Source organism: Cydia splendana, chromosome 2 (assembly GCF_910591565.1).
Source record: "Cydia splendana chromosome 2, ilCydSple1.2, whole genome shotgun sequence".
NCBI classification, from domain to species: Eukaryota; Metazoa; Arthropoda; class Insecta; order Lepidoptera; family Tortricidae; genus Cydia; species Cydia splendana.
In genome coordinates, this window is record NC_085961.1 from 21320052 (window position 1) to 21339855 (window position 19804).

At 39.8% G+C, this 19804-nt stretch overlaps 1 protein-coding gene across 2 annotated transcripts; it reads right to left on the minus strand.

The window, feature by feature from the left end:
* Window positions 1-845: 845 nt before the first annotated feature.
* Window positions 846-19469, minus strand: LOC134804948 (peroxidase-like). Of its 2 annotated transcripts, none has more exons than XM_063778247.1 (13): window positions 19118-19469; window positions 16548-16657; window positions 16043-16343; window positions 15643-15880; window positions 15379-15541; window positions 14892-15088; window positions 11280-11472; window positions 10612-10809; window positions 9892-10169; window positions 7786-7941; window positions 6998-7118; window positions 2054-2234; window positions 846-1720 (listed from the first exon to the last, which is right to left on the minus strand). In XM_063778247.1, exons 1-13 carry the CDS (start codon window positions 19237-19239, stop codon window positions 1591-1593), a joined length of 2388 nt encoding a protein of 795 aa, XP_063634317.1. In that variant the 5' UTR covers window positions 19240-19469; the 3' UTR covers window positions 846-1590. The 2 variants fall into 2 exon arrangements, with proteins under 2 accessions (XP_063634317.1, XP_063634324.1); XM_063778254.1 differs by lacking the exon at window positions 19118-19469 and adding an exon at window positions 16846-16886.
* Between the last annotated feature and the right edge of the window lie 335 nt (window positions 19470-19804).

A 19804-nucleotide genomic window follows, 5' to 3' on the forward strand; every position in this document is an offset into this window, starting at 1 on the left:
CATTGATAATAACTAGTGTAATCAGTGTCTCACTAATGCTTGGCGTTACTTTATTTCATTTCTTCACTATTTCCCCAACCTCCGTCTCATCCATTTAACACCTTAAACTATTTAAGTCTTCTATTCAGACACGCCTTAAATCTTAGGCAGAACAGACGCTAGACTTGGAAATGCAAGCTAAGATTCAGGCGTCTGGATTATATCCTAAATTGAAATTCGATAAACGCAATGAATTGCATTCCAGTCTTTGGCATTGAGAGCCTACGAAAGGCTGTCAGTTAAAAATAAAATTAGAATTTTCGATGTCATCAATTCAACTGTAAAGCAACAATAATGTGCATTTTTAGATTACGCTAATTATGTTTTTGATGGGACGACAATAATTTATGAATTCGATGAGTATTAATCTACCTACGGAAAACCGTAGTAATATGAATTATTATTTCAACACTGCGCAAAGCGCACTATACGCTGCTGCGTAGTGTAGATATAATACAACCTAACTATTCAAAACAGGTGTAAAAGTTGTCCGGTAATATGAATTCGATGAGTATTAATCTACCTACGGAAAACCGTAGTAATATGAATTATTATTTCAACACTGCGCAAAGCGCACTATACGCTGCTGCGTAGTGTAGATATAATACAACCTAACTATTCAAAACAGGTGTAAAAGTTGTCCGGTAATATGAATTCGATGAGTATTAATCTACCTACGGAAAACCGTAGTAATATGAATTATTATTTCAACACTGCGCAAAGCGCACTATACGCTGCTGCGTAGTGTAGATATAATACAACCTAACTATTCAAAACAGGTGTAAAAGTTGTCCGGTAATATGAATTCGATGAGTATTAATCTACCTACGGAAAACCGTAGTAATATGAATTATTATTTCAACACTGCGCAAAGCGCACTATACGCTGCTGCGTAGTGTAGATATAATACAACCTAACTATTCAAAACAGGTGTAAAAGTTGTCCGGTATTCCAATATAATTTAAAGCATTCGTTTTAGAAACTAAATAGGTTTTTTACAATTTTAAACAGCTTCTTAGACCTTTTAACATATGGGTCTAATGTAGGAAGCCACTCGTCCGCGGGCAACCGCGGCCCGGGACTATCACAGCCGCTGCACTAGGGGTAGGACGTAGGCAGACTTATTCCTAGGCAGGTAAAGTATGCACAAATACTGCATATCTCTACTGGAACTTTTCTTAGTGCGGTTTGGAGCAAACTTTGACCAAAACTCACTTTCAAAACATTAAAAAATCTCGTAATTTAATTTTCGCCGAATTATGATACATTTTTTACGCTTAGATATCTACGACATGAAAATTGTATAACTATATGACAATCAAAGATAATTAAATTATAAAATAACTGTTTAAGGCAGACACGTTACGTAAATACTAATAAATAGGTATCGCATGGGCACAAAGGACGACGTGACGAATAATTGTAGAACGTTGATAATCTATGATGTTTATCAACAGACTCTTCATTTGTGGGTTGCGCGGTTGCGCATAGACTTGATTCTCAATACGTTAAGTACTACAAGCCCCTCGTGACGTCGTCGCCCTCGTGCAGCTACTGGGCGCGGTCGGCCACGCGCGTCTTGAGCCACTTGGTGGTGCGCGACAGCAGGTCCGGCTGCCCAGCCTCCTGCCAAGCCTCCAGGTTCACCTTCTTGATCTCGTCGCAAGGAACTTTAGGGTTGCTGAAAATAAAACAAAGTAAAACTTAATTAATAAAGGTCTTTAATTTAAATCAAAGTGTTTTTTACCGAGTTTTGGTGGGACGGATCCATGAAAAAACTCAAGAAACCATAATAATCAAATTATTGTGAACTTAAAATAAGTACTCCTACACCTAAATAGGTTTTAGATACACCCTTCATTATGTATTAGATTATTATAAGATACACCCTTCGGTTGTATGAAGGGGAGTGCAGCCGGAATAACTATTGCTTGCTAAAGCTCAAAATCTTGTCAAGAATATTCAGTCCTTCAAAGAAGTCAAGGGTTGATATGTTGTTGATATTAGCGTTTACCTGGGGGAGCTCGGCTGGAAGACGTCTCTCTGCACGGCGGTGAGGCCGCCGTTGTCGCACAGCAGGCGGGCCAGCGAGGCGCGCTTCAGCTCGGCCAGCTGACGCTTGGTGAAGCTACCGGCCTCGTCAGTGTGCGAGTAGAAGTAGCGGTCGCCGTAGCGAGTGCGCCACATTTGCTCCTCTGTAAAAGATAAACGATATATTAAGGATGCGTCACTTTAACAGAAATAGAGAGCACCTAAACGAAGTCAGAAAAGATTAGCATGCGCAAAATCTACGCGAGGCCCTATAAGCATTAGCAGCATCCGAATTCAATCTCCGTTGTTACCACTGGGGGACAGGTGAAAAAACTAGTAACAACTTGGTGGTAACTAGTGGGAATAACCCCCGGGGGTTATTCCCACTAGTCATACCCGAGTCATACCCGTATGACTACATTAATAGGTAGCAAGAGGCAGAAGCTAAAATGTATAGACTAACCCCCTAATTCATAAAACTTTACGGGCCTGATTAAGTTAAATTATGTTTCATCCCTTTCTTACAAATCATCATCATCATCGCAGCCATTAGACTGTGGCGCATCACTAAGTGCATGCGCACATCACTAGCCGCAAACCCGTCCAGGCGACAGCGGGGTGAAGAAGACGCGCGGAGGGAACCGCCGCGCACCGGCTCCCAGACCGCTGCACGGAGCCTCAGAGCGCATCCGATCGCCATCGACGCCGAACCTGTGCCGCTCTGCCCCGCCGCTCGCGCTTACGCCTACGCAACCTATTGCTTGTTTGCTATCGCATAAATTCATAGCGCTTTGTAGAAATTAGATTATAGATTTATACGTGGAGTTCGTGTTTGATTTAATAATCATATAGAGTAGAACACCACAAGACGTCCACTGCTGAACATAGGCCTCCCCCTTGGACCTCCATTCGTACCGGTTGGAAGCGACCCGGATCCAGCGTCCTCCGGCGACCTTAACAAGGTCGTCTGTCCATCTTGTGGGGGCGTCCTACGCTGCGCTTGCTAGTCCGTGGTCTTCACTCGAGCACTTTTCGACCCCATCGGCCACCTTCTCTGCGTGCAATGTGGCCTGCCCATTGCCACTGCAGCTTGCTAATCCGGTGGGCTATGTCGGTGACTTTAGTTCGTCTACGGATCTCCTGATTTCTGATTCGATCACGCAGAGAAACGCCGAGTCCGAGCATAGCCCTCTCCATAGCTCGTTGAGCGACTTTCGAGTTTTGAGATGAGGCCGATAGTGAAAGACCACGTTTTGGAGCCGTAAGTCATCACTGGTAACACACATTGATTAAAGACTTTGAGGTACTGAGGTATGTCGGACGAAAAGACATTACGTAGTTTCCCGAACGCTGCCCAACCGAGTTGGATTCGGCGGTTGACTTCTTTCTCGAAGTTGGACCTACCTAATTGGACTACTTGTCCTAGGTAGATGTACGAGTCAACAACTTCCAGTACCGAGTTCCCAACAGAGACTGGGATGGGCACAACATTGGCATTTGACATAAGTTTCGTCTTGTCCGTGTTCATTTTCAAGCCCACCCGTTGTGAAACTCGGTTGAGGTCATCGAGCATCATGCTGAGTTCCTCCATCGACTTTGTCATGACTACGATATCGTCAGCAAACCGAAGGTGAGTGATGTATTCGCCGTTGATGTTGACGCCAAGTCCTTGCCATTCCAGGAGCTTGAAGGCGTCTTCCATTACGGCAATAAACAGTTTCGGAGAGATAACGTCTCCCTGCCTTACGCCTCTTCGCAATGGAATCGCCTTCGTGCTCTGCTCCTGTACTCGGACCGACATGGTGGCGTTACTATACAAACACTTCAACGCTTCGATGTACCGATAGTCAATATGGCATCGCTGAAGAGACTCAAGCACCGCCCATGTTTCCACCGAATCGAAGGCTTTCTCATAGTCCACAAACGCTAAGCATAATGGCAAGTTATACTCTTCGGTCTTCTGTATAACTTGCCGCAGTGTAAGGATGTGGTCTATGCTACTAGCCTTTTCGGAAACCGGCTTGTTCGGGAGGCTGGAAGTTATCAAGTCTGTGTTCGAGACGGTTCGTGATGGCCCTTGAAAACAGCTTATAGACATGGCTCAGAAGCGTGATGGGTCTGTAGTTCTTCAATAGGCTGTTATCACCTTTTTTGAAAAACAGCACCACCTCGCCTCTATTCCATGTTTCAGGCGTTTTGCCCTCGGACAAGACGGAATTAAAGAGCTTCTGGAGGACTTTAAGTACCGGTGTTCCACCCGCTCTCAGAAGCTCTGAAGTGATTCCGTCTTTTGTTCTTAAGCTGCTTCAGAGCCATCCTAATCTCGTAGACTGATGTCCGGGATATCTTCGGTATAATGTCGGGACAGCTTGGCTCTTGGATCTCTTACCAAGCTGTCAACGGGCTTTGCGATCGAAGTGTATAACTATCCATAGAACCTCTCGATCTCGCCTAAAACCTCCGCTTTGCTCGACGCTATGCTGCCATCTTCCCGTTTCAGTTTAGTCAGCTGGCTTTGCCCAATAGACTTGTCCTTTGCGAACACTTTGGAGCCTTGGTTTCGCTTTTTTTTTCTTTTTTTTTCGTATGGCTTTTGTGTACTCTACTTCAGAGATTTACAGTTTTTAAGTACTGTACCGCTTCTGTGGTTAAGGTGGTAAAATCCTGCACTTGCCCATGGTACGTAGGGCAAACTGAAAGTGTTTAGAATAGAAAAAGCTGAAGTAATTAGGACGTTACTCTTTATTTTAATGCGTGCTTTATCTCTTTCTGACCACGCGTACAAATTTTCATTAGGATAGGATTACCCTGAAGCGCACACAGCTCATTCTTCCAATGCCTTTTTTGTATGGCGATTTTAGGTCCTCGAAGGTTTTGTATGAAATTCATGAGGTACCCATCGGGATTCAAGCTTTTTTGACACAAAATAATTTAAGCAAGATTTTTTTAACAATGTCATATGAATACTGAGGGATATCAAAAACTACTGATATACAATTTTTTGCCAGTATTTTTTATTAACCGCACAACTGTGCGATGTAAACTTTTGACGTCACTCTTGAATGACATGCTTCTCTATGATCATCCGTTGAATAACTACAAAAGCGATTAAATGTGTAATTTAAAAAATAAACAGACGTACAAGAACTAGGCTTCATTATGAAACTATAACTGAAGCCTACTGTAACTCTGTTGTTGGCTGAGCCCACAATGAAAATCGTTATAAATAGTAATACGAAAAAATTCTTAGGTCGAAATTGGAATAGCGCTCGACGTACAATTTCCAAATTGCCATCAATCCTGAAACACAGATAACGACCAAATTGCATATACCTCAAAAAAAGTATAAAGAGTTATATTTTCATTAATAATATGCCTCTTTTTGTTATATGATCTCTAAGTAGCCTTTTCTAAGAACTTTCAGAGTTGCCCTCGTATTTGGTTAAGGGACAGTCAAATACCGTGTGGTGTACGGTCTGCTCGGCTGCTCCACATCGACATACTGGTGATTCGCACCAGTTCCATTTGTGCCACAAATAAGCACAGTTTCCAACTCCCGTCCTTAACCGATGCAGCATGCACCAAACGCGTCGGGGTTCCTCAAAGCCAGCGGGTCGTGTCGTGTTGGTTTCGCTCAATAGTCTAGGACTTAGATATACGTCTATTGAGCCTATTCCCCACCCTGCTCGACACACTGTCGATGGTTATTATGTTGTTTACGAGGGACTTGTGAACGAGAAACCCGACACCACCTTGGGACTGTTGGTCGCCCTCCCGGTGGTAGAGCAAGTTACCAGACTTCAGGGTTGTCGTGTCCTCCCCCTCTCTACGGACTTCGCATAACCCTACAATGTCCCAGTGTAACCTGCTCAGTTCCTCTTCCAACTCGCAGATCTTTTCGTCAGTCCTCATAGTGCGTATGTTGTGTGTTACCAGGGCCAGTCGTCGTCGGGGCGGGTAGCCGGATCTTTGCCGGAGATTCTTAGCACCCCTGACCCCGCTAATGCCCTGACCGCTACCATAGCCATAGCACCGGGGGTCGCCGGAACCTCGGGGCCGTGGTTTTATCGTTCTCTGCATGATGGGCGAATGCCATAATCGCCACGCTTGGCAGGCGGGTTGGCGATCGCAGTCGAGTACACCGAATTTGAGGGACGCTGCTGCCCGTCCACCGGTGGTCTTGGACGTAGTTTAAGGACTATAAATACATAAGTCAAAATGACAGACAAACGATTCATAGCTAATTCAGGCTTGTAAGGCGTTTATGAATAACGCCATAGGCCTCGAACGGCTTCATTATTGTGTTTAGTGACAACGAAAAGTGTGTGTCGCTTGAACTTGGCCTGACCGTACATTCTGTTGTTGCCAATATTTTATAAGTAATACGACGAACGGTAAATATTTCATCAGCTAACTCAAACATACCAGCATAGCATAAATAATTGTTCCATTAAAACACATTGACTATGAAAGGCATTTTAGCTGTGTTTTGTCGCCGGGCAAACAATGAAGGGTTTTGTTGCACACAATGCCATTGTGTATTTTGCAATGTTTAATTTCTCGGTGTATTGGCTTGTCTGTAATGCCGTGAAAATATATAATTGTTTTGCGATAACCATATAAAGTCAATTAACCTAACAATCATTTTCAAGCGTGACTATGTTGTTGTCATCCCACGGCTTGTTATTGTTTTATTAACTTGCTTAACATTATAAGAACAGGTTTCAAATAGGTATAATATATTTGTAGAATATTATAAATTAGCAACAAAAATCTTGATCATTCAGAGCATTATGATAGGGATCGGAAATTATCGAGACTTTGGCCCAACTTTGCTGTCTAGAGACTCTAATACATATTTCCTCTTATTGCAGACGCTGTATATCACACTGCCCTGCCCTTTTACTTATATTTAAAAAAAACTTACTGATAAGGCACGTGAAGGTTGGTCCGAAGGAAGAGCCGGGCAGAGGAGTCTCGGCCATGGCACCCACGACCAAGTCCACGTCGCTGGGGTGCTCGTACACTTCCATTAGCTTGTCCACCACCTGTCAACACGTAGTCATTATTATAAATTAGAAATTACCCGTATAAATTAGAATCGATATAGGTAAACGTCGGTGCTGATTTACTGAATCATGAACCTACATAGATAGGTATATACCTAATATGTATTTATTGATCTTGGATCGAGCCTTCATGGTGAACAGACGTGGTGGTTTTGATGCACGGAGTTGTCGAGATAATATATGTGTTGGGTAGAGTATAAAGTTTAGGACTCGGCTGGAAAGAGCTGGAAGTAGCCGCTCAAGATCGTGACAAATGGAGGATTCTTCTGCGAGCCCTATGTCCCTAATGAGGGATAACAGGAATGCATCATCATCATCATCATAAAGTTTAGCCACGAAGCTTACACGATGGCGTCTGGTGGATTGCTGACATAAGTTTTTTTTTTGTAATTTATGTATGTATTTTAGATTTCACTTAAATGTATTATCATTTTAAAGGACAATGAGGTAGGTATGGCACGGACACATTGAAGTTTAGTTACGGGTGACACGGCGGTGGGTCAATCAATTAATTTATTGAAATTCTCGACACGTTTCCAGCGCGAGCATTTATTTATACATAGGTAGGCCTTCGAACTAGCAAGGAAAGTGAATGAATATATAGGATATAAAGATGTTTTGTTTATGAATATAAGTAAAAACGAACCTCCAGCGGGATGAGATCGGTGAAGTGTTGGAAGGTGGTGGCGAGCGGCAGGCCGCAGAGCGCGCGGTAGGCCGCGTAGCCCGGCAGCCCGTGGTCGCGGCCGCGCTGCACATCCAGCGCCAACGCGTCCAGCCCTCCCAGCCAGCCGTCTCGCACCTGCACAAGCATTCAACTATTATTGCACTCATAAATAAATAAAAAATATAGGACATTCTAACACAGATTGACCAAGTCCCACGGTAAGCCCAAGGAGGCTTGTGTTATGGGTACTCAGACAACCATATATATAATATACACTTAAATACATAGATAACACCCATGACTCAGGAACAAATATTTGTGCTCATCACACAGATAAATGCCCTTATCGGGATTTGAACCCAGGACCATCGGCTTCATAGGCAGGGTCACTACCCACTAGGCCAGACCGGTGGTCAACATCTCATGTTGTTATACAGATGATAATGTTTCAATGTCAAGTGAAAATGAACCATATACCTAAAGGCATAGGAGATACTTTCGTGAAAAACCCGATCGCACATTCTGTTTCGTTACATATAAGTGATTCTGTTCAACCTGCCGTTTCTATTTTCGTGACAAATTACTAACATTTTAATTACGCGCTGAGGTTAATTGAATTGTAATTTCCAGTAAAACTGATGATTACCTGCATCAACAATAGTTTCAAGTTTTATATAAACATCATCATATCATCAAGTTGCACATCGACTAACACAAAACGATACTAAGTAGGTAGTCGAACCACAACCACTTATATTATAAACATAGGTACCTACCTACTCGTATTGGCACGTAGGCACGTATAATGAAGAAAGAAGATAAATCGTAAACATTAAATATAAATGAATAAAGATCGCTATCAATGGAATATTGCAGTAAAATATGGAGGTATTCATAAAAATCAATGGCACTCAATTCATAATACAATAGTGATGTCATGATTCATCACTATTGTATTTTGAATTCAAAATAAAATCAATAGATACGCGATGCCCGTTCTTGTTACCGCATAAGATACGATGATACGATACAAGTACAAAAATAGGAAATTTGCAACGATTGGCGATAAATTAAAATACGAGGGAAAGGAGTGTTTTAAATCGACACGAGTTGCGAATTACCTTATTCCCACATTTATGATGGTACATACGTACGTTTTACAGTTACATATGGCCCTTTAAATTTTCGATATATGTAGTTCCGTAATGTGCTATAATTATCGCACTAGTGCGGTAAAGTAGCACCATATGTACTGTAAATAATATTTACCTACTTTTACAGATACTTTACTTCAGGCGGCTTAGCACGGTCGCGTTTTTATCCCTTGTCACCATGCCTGTCACGTTCTAACAAGTATGTAAGTGCGAAAGGGACGCGCATAGTGATAGTCGATAAAAATGGAACCGTGCTGAGCCGGCTGTAGTAGGTACAGTCATATTTCGGTTCGTGCTCAGCTATTTTCGAGCATCATGGCCGCCTCGATATACATAAATAACTGATAGATGGTGACTGTAACTATATATTGATGAAAATAAAAACCTAGATAAGTAAATCCGTCTTAAAACCATCATAGACAAAGATAAGATTAAGGAATATATTATACGACATAAATCGTATATCGACGCGTACATTTGTGTCAACGTCACGAGTAAACAGCGTGACTGCCAAGGTTGCAGAACACACGGAACAGTATACAGACAACAACTTACTCATTCATTTTACTTTAAACACGTTTGTCATTTGTTATTGCATACTATGTAGGTATTTACAAGTTAGGCAATTTTGAAAGACATACTTACTGTGCTTTCCGTTCATTTTACTTTCAATGCATAAATGGACAAATAGGTCAGATAAAAAATGTTATATTGGTAATTTAATGCTAAAGTAGTTGTAAATGATTATAATAAAAAACTGGTCGTTTTAGAACAAGTGAAAGAAAAAGTAGGGGTTGTGTCGTATAAAAAAAGTCAAAGAGCTGGCGCAAGATAAGAAAAGCTGGAAGATACTCCACCGACAAGAGAATAACTTTTAAGTTAATGATGATGATGATGAATAACTACAATAGTGATTAGATAATCAACTTACATCATCATCGTAGTTCAAGTCCATCCCCTGGCTCTTCTGCGCCGCCATGCCTTTCAGGATCTTCTCCAGATTGCCGGGCACGATGGTGGGCTTGAAGAACGTATCCTTGAGGCGGTGTGACGAGACTTCGTCGTTGGTGTCCACCAGTTCGATGTCCTGGTCGAGCATGGTGTGCACGAAGTGGAAGGCGGCCGTGGCGAACGAGTTGCTGACGGTCGGGTTCACGTCGGAGTTGTAGCCCGTGTCGTAACCCTCGTACAGCTCATCGAATGGTTTACCTGTTGAAAAATTGTTGAATTAAATGTTTATATGAATGTTCAACTGTATGAATGGAATTAAATTGATTAATGGACGCATATTATGGAAATTAGATGACTAAAATGGTCATCGAGTGGTCGGGCTAAAGGGACCACAAAAACGGTCCGACAAATGTTGAAGCAACAAAGTCAAAGAGATTTAAAACCTGAATTATCTTCAGGACCTGAAGAGCTGCAACTAAAACAGGATAGGTACACAAGGGTAACAACTGGTATCGAACAACAAATTTCATATTTTTTCGCTGAACCACTACTCCACTGATCCAGTAAAGCGTATTACAAAGTGATGTACTCCGCGAGTACCATGTGGGATGCTTTATGTAAATATTTATGGTAGTTACTAGTAAGAATTGGAATTGGTATATGGAACAGGCCGTCGGAGCTGCAGGTTTGCAGTATTTACCAGTGAGGGCGGGTAGCCAGTGAGCGTAGGTGATGTGCTGCATCTCCGCGACAACGATGCGGCGCGCCTCGTGGAACAGGCGGTCGGAGCTCCAGGCCGGGTTGAGCGCCGCCAGTGCGCGCGCCACGCGGTTGTGCTCGCGCACCCACAGCGCGTACATGCTCGTCAGCCATGGGTGCATGTTCACGCGGATGTCACCTGGACAACGTCTTTTGTTAATACATGGTAAGTTTTATAATATTTATATTTCAAATTATGTAAAAATGTTTTCTGTAATGTTAATATCCAGAGAAGACAATCAGAACTGCGTTTGTATGAAGAAGCAGTTGTTAACATGGTTTTAACTACCACCACCAGCCATCAACCAGATAGGTAATGACAATTGGTCTTTAGTAGATATATTTAAATAATTTAATTACCAGTGGATCATAATATTCATACTTAATTCATATACAACACCTACCTTTAATTAAGTACTTTGAACAGTAATAACTTTTAGTTGATTCACTACAGTGCAATATAAGTGCTAAATAAAGTAAGTAATGAATACCGATAACGTTAGCAAACTTTTTGCGGACGTTCCTTTAGGACTTAGTGGGCAGCAGGGTCAGGTCAAAAGACCAAGCCAACAGTCTTACGTTACGTAGACCTCCCATAAAATGACTCACCAGCTTTAAAGCAGGTATCGCCACGGCCGGCCACGAGACACTGCGCAGTAGGGTCAGCAGACAACGGCGGCAGATTCGCGCCGGGGCCCGAGGTCTTGAGCAGACCCCCCTCCTTCTCGCGGAGCGCCGCCGCCTCGCGACCGTTCGTGCCGTACAACTGGGACCCGTCCATGAAATGCGTGGCTTGGTTCATCTGGGAGTAAATAGTTCGTACTTTTATATGAGGGTGACATAATAGTACATTATTGTCGAGGCTCGGAAGTAGCTACTTGCAGGCTGAGGATTCGTTTTAAACGGACGACCTTGGGAGTCCGTTTAATTGAATCCGAAGCCAGCAAGTAGCCTTCCAGCCGAATCATATATAGTGCTTTTCTCAAAAATGGTGCAAGAAATATAAATATCATAGAAATATTTTACAAAAGCAACGTTCTTACGTATATATTTTCACAGAAAACAGTAGAAACAATTGAAAAAATTAGCTATGCCGCCTTTTTATTTTTTTAATAAAAAAATAGAAGTGTATTTTTCTGCCGAAAATATACGCCAACCTATTTGAGACAGCTAAATAGTCGCGGTACTAATTATCTGTTTGGCTGTTTAATGGGCCTGTGCCTTCATTTGATATGGCCATTTTAACTTTTAAAAAGTTTGGAACTCGACAAATAATGGAATTTGTATGCAACATTGCAGTCCCAAAATCGAGACTGCAATGTTTTTAACTTTTTAATTTTTGACTGACCATAAACTACGCGCTTCGCGACCTATTTTTTAAACGGCAAAGTCGACTTTGCCGTCCATTTTTGAGAAAAGATACATTAACCATTCATAATATTATATTAACCAGGATTTTGATTTAAATTGTCTCCAGATAAAACTAAACTTTATTAATTAAAGTATGTCGAAACTATTTCAGTTAAAATTCTGACTAAACTACGTATGTGTACAGTCAACGGTAAAAATATGGGTGTACAAATCATCTCAAAAATATGTCCCATAACTCTTATGTCAGTGAATTAAGAACTATGGGACATATTTTTGAGTAAGTTGTCTACACCCATATTTTTACCGTTGACTGTACATGCCTATATTATTTTTTAATACAGTTGCTCAAAAAGTGCTACTTTACGTAGCTTTTTAGCGTTCGCAAAGTTGTGTTTTGCGAACCCGTGCTTTTTACTTTTCTAGCTTTTTTAAATTTATTCTGACCTAATCGATATACTGGGTCAAGCAGATCTTGTCAGTAGAAAAAGGCGGCAAATTTGAAAAATGTAGGCGCGAAAGGATATCGTCCCCTAGAAAATTTGAATTTCGCGCCTTTTTCTACTGACAAGATTTGCTTTACCATCTATACGTCCACACCAAAGAGTTTGGATGTTCAAAAACTTTATATATTTTTATTTTGCCATTAGATATTTATTACGTACAAAAAGTATTGTTACACGATATAAAGTAAATATTTTTTTTATATATAAATAAAACGTTATAAAATACGATATTTCACTAAAAAAATTTTTATTATTTGGCTGAATGGAAATATCATTGCCACGTTGGCTAACGTTAACAGAAAAAATTAGAAATTAAAAAGTAAAACCGGCGCCCGCCATTTTCACTTGAAATTTATTAGTTGTATCAAAATAATTATCTTAAATTGCAACTGTAAGAGTGTTTTTGTATGAAATGAGTTAATGTGATTAATTTTGGCAATGTAAATCAACGCTGAACGTAGTTTATAGTGCTGAATATACAATATCATTCAAGTTCAAGGGAAAATTCGTAACTGTAAGTGCAATGCTCATGTTACCAATATTTGTGTTATTGTGATTTTTTCGCAAATGTATTAAAAAACGTCGTTCAATGTACGTGTGAAAGTGTTATTATTTACTTGTCCCGTGTCTTTTATTCGCCTACGGCTCATAAAAGACATCTCGGGACTCGTAAATAATAAAATACTTTCCCCACTTGCATTGAAATGTACTATTATTTGTGTTATACCAGGGGTGCGAAACTCCTGAGATCGGCCAAACTCGGCTCCGCATTGCTCCGAGCAATTATTAGGGTTGACACCACTTGACTTCCTTTTGCATGCACGACCACAGATAAGATAATCACTTGAATTTTGACAACCCTAAATAGCCGAAAGGAATAGTGCCATATATTAGAAAGGGATAGCAAGATTCGACCCTGAACCGCTGTCAAACTTCGGTTTTGTAGGAAGTTGCCTTTCTGTACGATAGTACTATTATTTATTCTGTGGTTATACCTACATATATGCCAGCCATTTCATAATTAATCGTAATCGCATTGATATGTTTTGTGTATCGTTACATTTATTACAGGAAAAGTTAGGTAGAGTCAGACTAAGAAAATTCTGCATGGCATTTGCAATGGCAGTGTGGCAATGTTATTAGTAATGACATTTTTTTATGAAAATATGACGTTTATATTGACACTTTAATGTTCTATTCAAATCGGTGCAAAGTTTGGACGGTCTTTAATGCATAAAGATCACGTTCCCAAGGTTTCGGCTCTGGCATAAACAAACCTATCAACCACAAATGCATGTCTATTCAACAACAAGGTCATTGTGACAACCGAAAAAACAAACGGTCTATTGCATCGCGGAAATTTCCGATGTTTTCATAATACGAGTAGGTACTACCATTTCTTTATCAAAACTAATAATGATTATCAAGCCTATAGTGATAAGCCACGGTCTACAAATCACACCTATCTACGTAAAAACGTGGGCAGAATAGATACCTAATGCCTATAGAGATTAGGAAGGACAAGACAATAATCAAAATATTAATAAAAATAATCCTAACGATGGCCGAAAAACTAAGTCAATGACCTGGTAATGCCATTCAGTGCTGAACTGAACGAAACTATAACAAGGTTAGTACAGTCAGCGATACAAGTAAAAAAAAAATTAAACCAATTTTTATTTAATTACTTCGACAAGGTTCAAATTAACCTGTTATTGTGAAGCAGTCTAGTTCGCTTGTTTACGTATTCAGTTTTACCTTGAGCTCGAGTTGCATGAATTGCACCCGTTATTATGCAAGTAGCAAATAGGTACCTATACGCTTCTAACGTTTAGACAATTGAACGACAAATACGTTGATATAAGATACACTGGCTAAACAGGACCAAAGTGCAACCTATTTTTAGTTAAACTAAGCTCGTGTAAATATCTTCCTATCTATATAGGCATTAGGCGTATGTTACTTTATAGGAATATTAAGTAATCAATTTCATATTTTGAACCGATACAGAGACTGAGACATGTCATCATTTAAATTTTCTTGGAACTTGAAATACCTAGCTTCTCAATGTGAGATAAAACAAACAATAAGAGATAAAGCACTGGTTGAATAGTTCATTTTGAGAGCTGGAGTTGTATGAGAGGCCATTAATATTTTATCTTCAAATGTAAGTTACTATTCAATATTAATGAATGAATGAATGAAATGAATGAAAATCTTTATTTCAGGCAACTAATGGCCCATACATAAATACCTTAAAACTAGCATACATATTATATAAAAATATATTTTATAACTAAACTTTAAAAAACTAAACACTATACGTAATCGATGTAATGGAACTTACCTGTTCTGAAGCACCAAAACTGCAGTCTCCTCTGTAGGTTGTGGCCGATCGGGTATACTCCATGCAGGTTTGATATTCCTTTTTGTAGAAGAGATCATCATAAGGTACAGATATGGGCATGCAGCTCGGATGCAGGTAGCGAGGTGATAGCGCTGAGCCATCATTGTCACAGCAGCGGATCGCCTGGTGGGTATGGACTAGAAACAAAGATCACAAGTTGTTGGCACCCAATATATCTATAAATTAATAAACGTCTAATATAATGTTATACTTTTTTCATTTAGATGTGTGATTGCAAATAGAATAAGGCCAACACAAGTTACACAAGATCATCGTATTCATTCTATAAATACTAACTCGTATACTTAAAACAGGTCTGGCAAACAGGGTGTTTGCCCGTAGCTAAATATAGACCTATCTATTCTAATTAAAAATAAAAAGAGACAAGAAATGTAACATATGTGATAACTTAGCATACAAAACTTACTTGTCTTCCTTACGGGAATGTGAACCAAGTCTTGGTAAATGAACTGACTCCAAATGGGCAAGGCAATGCTCTTTTTGTCATCAGGTCGATCTAAGTTACTGGTAAGTTTTGTGCTGACTAAACGGGCAGACGGCAAAGGCTTATTGTTTGCAGAAGAGCGAGGCTGAAATTCAAAAAAGTTATATAGAATAGATTATTTTTAACTACATAGATCAGAGGTATAGGTACATCCTAATCGGTTAATTTGAGAGTTTTTATACTAACCTCTTCGATGCCGTCAGCATATCTTGGATGCAAGAGACGCTTGTAGCCAGTTAGTGATTGACCCCAGGAAGACCGTACAGGATTATTACACGAACCATCGAAGGACCGATAACGTGATGATAACTTGTTAGAACGGCACGCCAGCCTTTCAAGCGCGGCACACTCTGGCCCATATTCACTACCACGCAAGTTCAAAGTACTAACATAACTCGCACACTCGTCCTTGGCCAAACCGTATCTAAAATAAAAACAAATATTCATCATTCACTGTCTTATAAAACCTAAGCATTAACATTTGTACCAATTTCTAATTTACTGTTCAGAAAGACTCATGATTCTTTTAAAACAAGCAATTTAACGCGTAAATCAAATGAGGAAAACCTTACATTAACCGACTAACCTTGTGCATCGAGTTACAACCAGATTCTGTGACGCTTTTGTGATAATCATACACGATTTTTCATAAAACATCGCGTCGTCAGAAGGGAGACCTTGGATCATGAATCCCTTTCCTGGTGATCCTGCTCTCGGAATGATCCCAGCAGCGTTAAGATTCTGTTCTAGCCTCTCCAACAATGAAACTGAAAATTTGCTAATAGTGATCGACTTGTTGGTTTGGATTCCAGTTATAGGGGGAAGTCTTTTTAACATCTCTGCACTTGGAAATGGGAAGTCATACATTGGAGGTGGGTGAAGATTATCTGAAAAAAAATAAAACTTTTAAAATACCAAAAACACTTCTGAGCAACAAAACAATTCCAATCAGCGTCATTCTTTGTGAATATTTGTACGGTTGCGTCTAATTGCCACGACTCTTGTCATACATTTTGTACAGGGCGCGGCAATTAGACCGCAGAATGACCGCAGAAATATTTAAAGAATGACCGATCTAGGTGTGTTCCTACCAGAATTCAATATTAAGTTAAGCGGGTAAGGAGCAACATGGCTCCCAAACGTTACTCCCGCCCACAGCACAACTCCCAGCATAACCACCTTGATCATTTCTTCCAGAATACTGAAACAATACAGAGGACATCGGTTAATGAAGCAATATACGAAGGAAATAGTTACCCATTAACTACAGTAGCTTAGCAGCATTGACCAATCGAAACATTAATCATGTTTATGCGCACATTTTAATTACAACAACTTATTTTATGAGTTTCAATCAAACCTAGTCAAACCTAGAATATGGCTACAAACCGGTAGATAAAATTAACGACCAACATGTATGAACCTCTAATGATTACTGTTAAGTTTGAAATGAAACTGGCAAACAAGTGGGCAAACAGTTTATAAGAAGATATTGATATCAGGGGCGACGGCTAAGGGTATCGGCCTGACCTTTGCTGGTCGAGTCGGACCTTTGACATCTCTCGATAGTACGAGTACCTAAGACTACGTGTTATTACGTTTTGTTTCTCTTATCAAGGAGCCAAGCCTCCGATGATGTAGGGACAAGCCCCCGGATCCTCTTACGCGAATCAGACTTTGTACACATTTAATAGGCGTCATTATCATTAATATTTGTCTAACCGATTAACTGAATAGTATGTAAAGGGTTCCGTATCCACGTAGTATCTACATTGTGGGTGTGAATGTTATGTTTACTTAAAAACCTCTTCAACAATGAAACGTTTACGGATCTCCATACAGAAAACAAAGAACACTATGACTGACCATTGAAATAGGTACTTACACCTATATTTACTATTTTATATTATTATACTCAAGACTTCGGCCATAAGAATAATAAATATGTAATATGAAATGTGATTCAATAATGCATCATGCCTACGGTTAAAGAATAACCTCGTAATCCTAAAGATAATTTGTAATATTCACAAATATTATTCTTAATTAAGTAACATAATCATAACTATTCTCTAGTAAAAAAGGACGTAGTAGGTATTTAATGGACCTTTCAGTACATACCTCTTTCCAGAATTGAATTAAGGACCTCCAAAAGATAACTATGTAGGTATTATCAATGTTTATCCACGTTTAAGGGGCCATGACCATTATTTATGTCTAATTAAGTTTGTAGATAGATCATTAACAAATAGGATACAATTTAGGTACCTTTGTAGACTAAACAATTAGTAGGTATTACCTATATGTATAACTAGGTACATATGTTGTTTGCATATTGGAAATAAAGCGCATATATATCTAAATCCAAGAAACGAACTGTCGTTTGATGATGTACAAACTTCACCGCGGTTCTGAACAAAATGACCTGAAGAAAATGATGCATTCAAACCTCTTTATACCATGATATACGTTGCGAGTATTTGTATTAGCGTGTTGTTGCCAATGTATAAAACCTGTTTTTTATTCAGGTTGTTGAACTTTCTATTATACTCACGTTATTTCTTTGACTCCTTTCAGCCAAAAAACGGCCAAGTTCACACTCACGTTCCCAAGGTTTCGTATTCGTACATACCTACATTCCTTCCACAATTTAGTATTATGTACGGAACCCTGATCATTAAACCTTCCAAAAGTGGCACATATAGGTCAAGCAGATCTTGTCTGTAGAAAAAGGCGGCAAATTTGAAAAATGCAGGCGCGAAGGCATATCGTCTCATAGAAAATTTGAATTTCGCGCCTTTTTCTACTGACAAGATTTGCTTGACCATCTATATGTTAAAAATTTATTTACGTTCCCTCATGTCCGCCTTTGGGTCACAGACTTACTTATGTGTACCAAATCTCAACTTAATTGGTCCAGTAGTTTCGGAGCAAATACCTAAGCTGTAACAGACAGATAGGCGGACGCACGACTCACGAGGGATCCTATAAGGGTCCCGTTTTTTTCCTTTTGATGTAACAACCCTGAAAATACACTTTCGATTCGAAATAGGAATTAAGACTTGGCTAAGTAAAGGCCATGGAGGACAACCCTTCGGATTGGTTTGCAAAGGCGGACCCTTCGAATTTGCTTGCTTAACCTGACACCATCAATACCATCATAGAGCTTGCCTTTGAAACTTTTGTACACGACTGTATAATGTAACTAAAATGGAACGAATGAACGAATGACACCTACTTTCACTCATTTTTTGAACAGCTGTTATGTCATTCCATTCATGACATGTCATGTGAATGAAGGGGTTTGATTTTTGTAACATTCCACTTTATTCATTTTCATTGACTATCTACATACCACATACATAGTACATGATACATGTACTGTGCCTTCCTACCCACACAATCTACCTAGTTAAAATGACAGTTTAGTTACTCTAATCTATTTATAATCAAGAAAAGATAAAAGTATATTATTACTATAATAATAAATAGTCTATCCCCTAAACGTAAACAATCAACAATAATATTATGATGTCGTTGCTGTCTTATCGCCAAGCTTTCCAGGGAGGTAAGTATCCCATTTGACATACATTGCGTGGGATTACTTTACCTCACTATATTTCAAAACAGTACTTAATGTAAAATTAAACATTCGACTTACGTGGAATGTTCCCCACACCCATCGCATTCAGACCGCCTTCTGGAACATTTCTCCGGAGACTTGGACTTGGTGGTTTCAACGTTCAACATCGACTTTCCTTCAATGATCCGTTTAAACAACATAATAGCAGGAGCAGAATTTGTTGTTTACGACAATTATCACGTTTCACGCGAATGTTTAGATGATTGAGCACTACAGCTGACGGGACTTGCTCAAAAGAACGATGTTCCATTAGATTGGCAATGGAGCCAATTTCACCTCTACTGCCAAACTCGCACTGTATGGCAGCTGTAACAGCAATCAGCAAAGCAATGGAACAAACTCGAACTCGGTGCTCGCTGCGCTGCGCAAGGCGAACGAGAGACTACGCCCCCGCCCCGCCTCTACCTCACCTCCCCCTCCAAAACATTGCCATGAAACGCCATACTCCATGCAAAGCAAAGGTAACAATGCCACAGCCACAGTGTAAAAAATACGCTACAAAATTGCAGTATCTAAAAGACATTATTGTAACTTTTTGCATAATGTTTACTGGTAATTAAATTTAAATAACATTTTACGATCTAAATTTATTATGTTAACTATTCAGTTCCCTTCCTTGTACTTTTAAACCAGTTTTATACATGTGGCCAGTACATGAGTTATTATTTTTATCTGCTTAAAATTAGACTGTGGTAAGTATTTAGT

Excerpts from the sequence above, each read along its gene's own strand:
- LOC134804948 (XM_063778247.1), bottom strand. The coding sequence starts at position 19,239 with ATGTTGTTTAAACGGATCATTGAAGGAAAGTCGATGTTGAACGTTGAA. Across the intron at positions 11,473-14,891 it reads GTTTTGGTGCTTCAGAACAG|ATGAACCAAGCCACGCATTT; the intron begins GTAAGTTCCATT and ends ATTTACTCCCAG. Across the intron at positions 7,942-9,891 it reads ACTTGAACTACGATGATGAT|GTGCGAGACGGCTGGCTGGG; the intron begins GTAAGTTGATTA and ends ATGCTTGTGCAG.